The 8,336-nt window shown below is 56.7% G+C and overlaps 1 protein-coding gene across 1 annotated transcript; it reads right to left on the bottom strand.

Moving 5' to 3' along the window:
* Positions 1 to 5,538: 5,538 nt before the first annotated feature.
* LOC129065702 (interferon alpha-inducible protein 27-like protein 2) lies at positions 5,539 to 8,005 on the bottom strand. The gene is given in 4 exon segments (XM_054566961.1): positions 5,539 to 6,427; positions 6,961 to 7,122; positions 7,625 to 7,654; positions 7,825 to 8,005. Coding segments are annotated over 4 exon segments (399 nt in total). The 5' UTR covers positions 7,832 to 8,005; the 3' UTR covers positions 5,539 to 6,227.
* Between the last annotated feature and the right edge of the window lie 331 nt (positions 8,006 to 8,336).

The following is an 8,336-nucleotide window of genomic DNA, read 5'->3' as shown; positions in this document are numbered from 1 at the left end:
TCCTGTGAATAGAATGGCACTTCCCTCCTGTCATTATGCTAAGTTATATGAGGAAAGGGAGATTTCACAGGTGGGTCTGAGGCAGGATAGGAAGAAGCTGAGAAAACCCCTTGGCAAGTGGAATAGGAGAACTGAGACAGAGAGCGGAACACAATGGCCAAGCACTTCACAGCCAGGTGCAGACGGTCACCAGAAGAAGGCCTGGCAGGGGGCAAAACTGGGCAAACAAGGACATCCCCCGCAGGCTGACCTCCTCACCCCCTGGAGGTAACCTCTAGGCCTCAGCTGCATTTCAGCTCCCGACCCAGAAAAGCAGCAAAACCAGGTGGGCGGCGCCAGAACCGACTGCAATGACTGCAATGACCCCCTGCCTGGCGCTGACCACGCAGAGGAGACCACGACCCTGCAAGCACACACCTGGAGAGCTGATGAATATTCTACTGAAACCCTCCCCTGGGACCTCCCCTGAGATTCTCACCTGCAAGAAAGAGACAAAAGCCGCAAGGCAAAGGACCCTGGGCAGGTGAGCTCTCCCTCGGGGGAGCAGCCAGAGCCGTTCCCTTTCCTTTCTCCCCCCCACACCCCGCCCCACTTCTTTCTTCACAGGCATACGTCTCCTAAATGCCTAAGGCAATGGGCAGCTGGCAGCTCGTCCCAGGCTGATCCCCTGAACCTGTCCCCAAAGCCCCACCTTTCTCTGACTTTCCAGTGAGCTACGGCAGCCCAGCCTCAGCACCTGTTGCTTCTTCCATGCTAAGCCCTTGTCTCACTGTCCCCAGCTTTAATACCGGTATCGTCTTAGTCACCTGGACTCGTGTTGTGAAATCGTTCCTACATGAAGTCAAAACCCCACACGCTGCAGCTGGCCCTGGGCAGACCCACTCAGGGCCAGGCCCCTGTCCGCCAACAGGTCTAATGTAATCACACAAGCCCTTTAAAAGCAGAGAGGGTTCTCTGTTCGTCCTGTTATCAGAGAAAGTGGCATTTGGCTGCCCGCTGCCACACACAAACATAACACAAAAATCGGTGGGGAAAGAAAAATGTTTTTATTTACATGGTGCCCTATTGGGGGAAGTGGGGGATCCCCTACTCCAAACTAAGGCGGGAGATAGTCAGGAAGGAGGAAACTCCAGAGGTGCCCCAAGGCTAGGATAAAGAACAGGGATAAAGGGCCGAGACCCTGTTTTAAGACTGGTAGTTCCTGCATCTGGAAAAGCATTGAATCCTAGAGAATCAGGAATGCACCTGCGCAGAAGATACTACCTGACCCCTGCTTCATTATAATAGCATTATAATAAATTAGCATTGTGGGGCCCCCTTCCCGGTAGCCAATCAAGGAAATCATGGGAGACTACCTGTGCAGTAACTTTAAAATAACATAACTACTTGTACATGCGCAATAAAAGCCCTCCAAAAACTAGCCAGAAGAGACCCACCTTAAAGGAATAAAAGCCCTCTAGCCCTGGAGGTCAAGGCTGTTAGGCTGTTAGGCTCTGCTCTGCTCTGCCCAGAGTTGGCCTGCTCCCATGTTCGGTGTGGCTTAATAAATCTGCTTTCTCTGGCTTTCTGCTATAAACTCTGTGTGTTCGGTTCAATTTTTTGTCCGCTATCACCAAGAACTTGGTTACCTGTGCTCACCTGTGACAAAACCATTCTCTTCTTCAAAACACACAGATCCCCTTGTTCCCAAAAAGACTGAAATCCAAATCCAAATCCAGGCCTCCATTCTCACCTGCCTTTTCGGAGTCCAAGGCTGTTTCACAAATGGGTCTCCGGGTCCCCAGCTCCAGGCTCCCGCGCTGTCTCTGTGGCACCTGGCCCCCTTGCAGCTCCCTCCCTCTCCAAGGGCTGGAGCACACTGCCAGATCACTGCCGCGGGCTGTGCGGGGGCAGGGACGGGTTGTCTGTGGGGCCCGGCCCGCGTCTGTGCGCTGTTCACAGAGCCAGCGAATGGGACCGGTCCAAGCTGTGCGCCGCGCTGCAGGCTGCTGTTGGGGAGACTTGCTCCGGACCCTGCGAGCAGAGCAAGGCGAGAGCCCCAAGAGGATCCTGGAGCACTCCAGGGCCGCAAATGCCCCGGCTTCCCCCAATCGGGCAGGGCAAGGGGCACACAAAAAGGGCCAAGTGTCCACACACCCTGTTTGAAATCTTTTGCCCCAAACTCCCACATGAGGTGGAAGTATCCAAATTCCCAGCCAGTCTTGGCTGGTGTGCACCACACACAGTGTCTCTGCCCCGAGAGGAGCACTGCCACGCTCACAGTCACCACACACAGGTGTTGTGAACTCCAGCCCGTGCAGCCTCTGTGCAAGCCAAGCCGGCTTGGCTCGTGTTAGCTGTTTACCCTTCCCTGGGGTCCGGAAGCCTCTCACACAGTTTCAGGTGCAATTGCAATTACCACCTTGGTGTTTCCTCTGACCTTGAGCATCTCTGGGGAGTGCAGCCTCCTGTGCTGGACCAGGGATCCCCTGCTCCCAAGCCGTCTGGTCAGACCCCCCCCCCCCACCACACACCTTTCCCCTGGCCCCCTGCAATCACAGAAGAGGGTATCAGAGCTTGAAGCAAGAGGAGGATTTGAAGATTCTTACCACAGCCTCCAAATGAGAGCTCAGTCTGGTTGACACCTTGACGTTTGACCCTAAACAGAGGACTCAGTCAATCAAGCCCTCTTGCACTGCTGACCTATAAGGCAAGAAATGGGCATTATTTTAAGCTCCTATATTTGTAATGATTTGTTTAGGCAGAAACAGAAAACAGCCTTGATACCCCCTTCTCTTTTTATCAGGCTGAGGGGTGGTCACTTGGGAGCTGGCTAAACATACTCTGGCAGCCCCAGGATTCCGGAGATTCCTGGCTTCAGTGGACCCCTGGGACTCAGTCTTGCCCCTGTGGGATTCCAGGGCCCCTGCCTGCCTGCAGGAGCCGCCAGCATCACCATTAACCAGTCCTGGGCATTCACCCTCTGAGAGGGACCCAAGGTGGGAGCCACAGAGCTGCCCTGTGATTGTGGAAAACAGTGGGTACAGAAAGGGGTCCCGAGGTGAGCGGACCTGTCATGACTTCCTGGCACTGGACAGGGGGAGGGAGGAAAGGGCTTCTGTTCCCTAGGAGCCCCGCTCCCTGTCCTCCTGGGTCCCAGGGCATCTCCTGGGACACCCTAGATGGTGACTTTGAGAGTAACCCTAAAGGCCCTGAAACAAGAGGATGAAAACGACATTAAAGAGCCATCTACTGCAGTTAAGGCTTGGCCCCTGGCTCCTCACAGAAAATCTGCACACCATCCCGGGAGAGGGCATGCCGCCCGTTTGACAGGTGTTGTTAAACAAACCAACAAACCAACAAACCTGTAAGAAGTGACCCGAAGTCCCCAACCCCCATGGCTACTGAAGACGGCCCTCTTTCTGCAGGTGGAGAACACGGTCTGCTTCAAGGGTTCTCTCCAAACACGGAGACTGAAACCGGCTATGTTCCCACCAGCCCCTCCCAGCTGCCTCGAGCAACCGGCCCGTGTTCAGGGAGATACAATTATTTTCATCATGAATCAATTTCACATTGAGGAAGATAATCAGAGTAGGGTGGTAAAGTGGTTCACTGGGGTCAACCATCTGCGTGCCAGCCCCGGCCAGACAGACTCTCTTGACTATCTTGGGTAATAGGGGAAATGGTAGCCGAGAAGGGACATTTTTCCAACTGGAATTGTGCAATGTTTTCCCTGACAAATTGCAAAGACTTGGGGATGGTCCACTGGTGTGAGCGATTTACACCGTGGCCTTTGGCATGTGGCAGTTGTCCAGGGTCGCCTGGCTTGGGGGCCAGACCGCAAGCTGAGCTGTGTTCTCTGCCAGGATTCTGGCAGACCTGGGCCTGCCTGGGGTCCTGGCCAGGTGGGTCGCTACAGGACAGACTGTCCCTGTCTGAGCCTCATCCTGAAAGAAGGAGATGGATAAGGCCTGAACCCAGCCAGGTTTCAGGGATGACCTGATAGAGCCCTGTGGCTGTCTCCGGCTCAGCCCCGTAGGCTGCTGAGTGGGGCTAGAAGCCGTCTTGGGCTGAGACCCTGAAACAAGGATCTGAGTGCAATGGTTTACTGGGGGGACCAGGGAGCCCAAATGAGGGAATGAGGGATGAGAGGGGGACAGATGGGCAGCCAAGAAAGGGCCCGTAAGTGAGCGAGAGTGCCCTGTGGGCAACTGAGGCAACACCTCCCTGACCCCTGGGAGGCAGCGTGGAACTGGCCTGAGGACATTTACCTCCACCCTAAAACCCATGGTTCGCTGAGGGCTCTCCTGTGAGGACCAACACCCGATCCTTCCCGCCAGCCCTGTGGGCCTCACACGCAGCGCTCTGGGAGGGAGTCACAGGTGGGGGCAGGGAGGGCAGCAGGCAGGCACTGGACATGTCAGGGGGTACGTGGGGGGAACCTCCCCCCATGTCTGCTGCACAAGTCAGAGACAGAGGTGAGTGGTATTTATGCCTGGAAATAGGCATGCCCCTCCGGCTAGGTCTGCAGGGGGAGGCTGGGCCACTCTCAGCAGCTCCACTGAGCTGGGTTCGGATATTGTTGCTGTGGTTACCGTCCTGCACCGCCTGCTTCAGATTAGAGTCACCTCGGGCTTCCTGCAGAGCCTGCTCCTTCTGTGTCAGCTCCAGCCTGAACTTTAGGCTTCCGTTCTGTGTATGCATCTTGGACGGGGCCTCTCTGCACACCCGTGGGGCGCTGGGGCTCTCTGTGCGCCCATCAGTCTGGGCAGGCACAGTGGGCCTTGGGCTTTCTCCACAGCCCCACAGCTGCTCTCCCCGCAGTGGGCACGTTCTAACTGTCCTGTCCAAGAAGGTTCTGCACCCCAGTCTCAGGGGTGATGTTTCCTCCTTTTCTTTCCCGTCTGCCGTGATCTTCTTCTGTGCTTCGTGGGGTGTGGCATGGGTTACAAGGTTTCCTTCACTTCCCTCAGCAGCAAAAGGCTCTTGTTCCCCAGGGAGAAGAGAGATGGGGGGCACAGTGCCTCGTCCCCAATCTTGCCCCAGTGAGGGAAGTCTCCTCTGGGTTTCTGCCTGCCCTTAATCTTTCTTGGGAGCACCCAGCAAGTCCTCTGAGGAGAGCCCGCAGGTTGGTGGGAACCAGCCTTGTGCCTGCAGCTGCTCGGAGTCCCACAGCGGCACACCAGCTCCTTCCTGGCCTTGAGCAATCAGTTAAGGGTTTAGCTGAATTCTCACCTGCTTGCACTGCGGTGCCCCTCCCCGCCGTGTGCTGCCCCAAGTGGCCCAGTGCTCCCCTTGGAGGTGTTCCACTTTCCTGAGAGTTCAGGCCATCTGGTGGCCCTGCGACTTCCGTTCTCTTAGGGGTTCAAGAAAAGCTAGGATTGTGTGGGTTGCCTGGCCTTTTCTTGTTGCAGCTTTCTACACTCTAAGCGGTCCTTTTCTTGACATGGCCATGAAGTGGTCTGCAAAATGCAGGCTGTGCACCTGAGGCCTCCTCAAAACCATCTACGGGGGTGTAAGCAGAAGTCTTAGAATAATTTTTATTTATTTTGCATCTATCCTTAAAACAAAACAAAACAAAACAAAACAAATACCTTCCAGAGAATGACACCTCTCTGGCAGGAAAAAAGAACTCATTCTGGAGGTGAATAGAGACTTAGGGACATTCAAAAGCCTCCATCACCAGGGTAGGAGCTGGTGAATGTCGGTTCCTGTTTGATTTTGCAGACACAGTGTAGTGACATGTGATTCGGTCTTTTCCCCGTGACGTGCTGGAGCCCACGTAACCTCTGGCACACTGCCCTGTCCTGGGGGTTTGCTTGCCAGCTTCCCCCTAGGAATTGTGAGGTCACCCAGGGAAGGTTGGTGTCCCTCATCTCTGGATGTCTAGTGGCCATTCAGGAGGAAGGGCCAAGGGCTCCCTGGTCAGTGGGTCAGTATGCATCCTGGCTACTCCTCAGCCCAGCCTCCCACCGGGAAGGTTTATCAACCCCACCATTGAATGAGGGGTAAACCGAGGCCCACAGAAGGCCCATGAATGGCCCTGGGTTATACAGTCCATCCCTTCTAAGATTAGGACCAGCCAAAGCCTGCTGTGAACCGATCCTGTGCTCGGTCAGCCTGTCACCCCGCTGTCCCTCTGTCACAACGCAGGCTGGGAGGAAGGGGAGAACCGAGCCCTCTAGCTCGCAGCATCCCGGCCTGCGCTGCAAGGAGCAGAGACGGGCAGGTGAGCTTGCAGGTGCTCTTTATTTCTCATGCTTCTCTGACTTGAGCAGGAGTTTCAGAGGTTTGACTTGGAATATGTTTTCTCCTGGCTTGTCCCCTTCAGTTGGGTCAACTGGGGGAGAGGAAGGGGGTGCCTATTTTGAACGTCCCAGCAAGGCCCCAGAAACTGATCCAATGGAGGCCAGGAGGATGTTGGATGTCATGGAGAGCCCAGCTGCCCCTGCGGAGAAGAGAGGGTGAGCATGGGGAACATGCAGTGGCCAGTGGCCAGGGACCCTCAGGAGGCCTGAGGCCCAGAGGTCCCAGCCAGTTCCCTCCTCTAGGTCCTGAAACCTACAGGGCTCTGCTCTGGGTAAAGGGTGCAGAAGGTGGCGGAGAGAGAAGAGACGGAGTGAACTCAAGGGAAGTGTAAGACAGGAGATTCGGCCACAGGCTCTGCTTCAGGTCCCCTCACTTTACTCAGCAGGTCACTAGAGTGCGGGGACCCACTGAGGCCCTCCAGGTGTCAGGTTTGGGTAGATCTGGACCCACAGCCCAGATATCACTCACCCTGGGCTCCCCCTCCCTTCCGCTCCCTCCCAGGACGCCCTCACTGCTCCACTCAGCCCCAAACCTCACTCAGAAGGTGCTGGAAAGAGGACAGGGAGGGAGAGACAAAGGGCCAGGGGCACCGACGACCTCGGAACCGGAGGGAGAGGACAGGTCCTTCCCGATCCCAATCCTCTGCCTCCTCCTCCTGCTCAGGACACTTACCCACGGACTGCAGAGTGGCCACCAGGCTACCGGCGGCAACCCCGCCCCCATTGGCGATGGCGGCCGATGACATCATCTGGGCCCCTACGGAGGAGGCTGCAATTCCTGACCCGGTGAAGCCCATGGCCCCCAGAGCCACGGGCACAGCGACCACGGCCACCACTGCGGGGAAGAGGGGCTGGGTCGGCCTGAGCATACCGGAAGTGGCGGCTTGGAGCCGGGTGCCAAGGTAAAGAAGGTGGGGGGTGCAGAGGGGCGGGCGGGGGGAGGGCAGAGACGGCAGAGGAGGTCCAGGCAGAGCCCTGGACGGGTCTCTAACGTGCTGTGTGACGCTGAGGAAGTCACTACCCCTCCCTGGGCTCAAGTTTGTGCAAGTATGTGAATGTGGAGGGTGAACTAAACCATTGCAGTTTTTAACAGCAACCGCCCTTTCAAATGAACTCTCGTCTGCGCACTCATTATATGTAAGCACTAGAGGAGCAGCTATGTTGGGGGTCCAGGTGCCACTTCTGCAGGAGTACTGCTCTCTCCCCTAAAACTCTCCCAGGCAGCTCCAGAGAGGAAGGGTTGGGGGGGTGGAGCCAGCCCCCACCAGCTAAGCCCTGCAGCACCCTGTCTATAAAGTCCCCCACCCTTCCCAGGGTGAGGGCCCCAAGTAACTCACCTCCTCCGACTGCAGCAGCTGCCACTGTCCCTAGGGAGACAAAGTGGGGTGGTGGTGGGGGGGACGACGGGTCATTGAGACTGTGAAGGAAGGTAGCCAGTCCTCTGGCCCGTCGGGGGTTGGATTGGAGCCGAGGAGGCCAGCCCCCTGCCCAAGCCACCCCCCAACCCCCGACCCTGCCAGGGGAAAGCAAGACTCACATATCATGATGAGGCCTTCCTGGTCCAGAATCCGGTGTCCACTCAGGAAATGACTGCTCTTTGGACTGTTACTTTCCCAGCGAACCAGTGGGGACACTGCTGGCCCCCCGCAGCTTCTCACCCCTGCAAAAGGCAGGAAGGAATGCGCCTTCCTCCTGCCTGGGGCCTTAGCTCGCCTGCCCTAAGCCACACCCCACTTCCTGTCTACCCACTTTGCCCTCCTGCCCCCCTCTCCCCCCCCCCCCCCCGCCGCCCCGCCGCCGCTTGGTTTCCCTTTGGTGGCTTTCTCTCCTGCTCCATGTCTCTACGGAAACATCAAAGCCAGTGCGGCTGCGGTTCCAAGCGGTTGTATCCACTTCCCCACCCCGACCTGCCCCCATTTAAAACAAAAAACAACCCCCCCCCAACAACCTGAGGAGAAAAACAGTACTTGATTTCCCTTGATTTCATTTGAGCGTGTTTCCTTTTAGCGCACCTCGCCAAGGCCACCCCACCCCTGTCACCCTCTGAAT

The sequence above is a fragment of the Pteronotus mesoamericanus genome, unplaced genomic scaffold (assembly GCF_021234165.1).
Source record: "Pteronotus mesoamericanus isolate MK-2021 breed Mesoamerican mustached bat unplaced genomic scaffold, CSHL_Meso_final contig_182, whole genome shotgun sequence".
Taxonomy (NCBI): Eukaryota; Metazoa; Chordata; class Mammalia; order Chiroptera; family Mormoopidae; genus Pteronotus; species Pteronotus mesoamericanus.
This window is presented reverse-complemented; position numbering and strand designations above follow the sequence as displayed.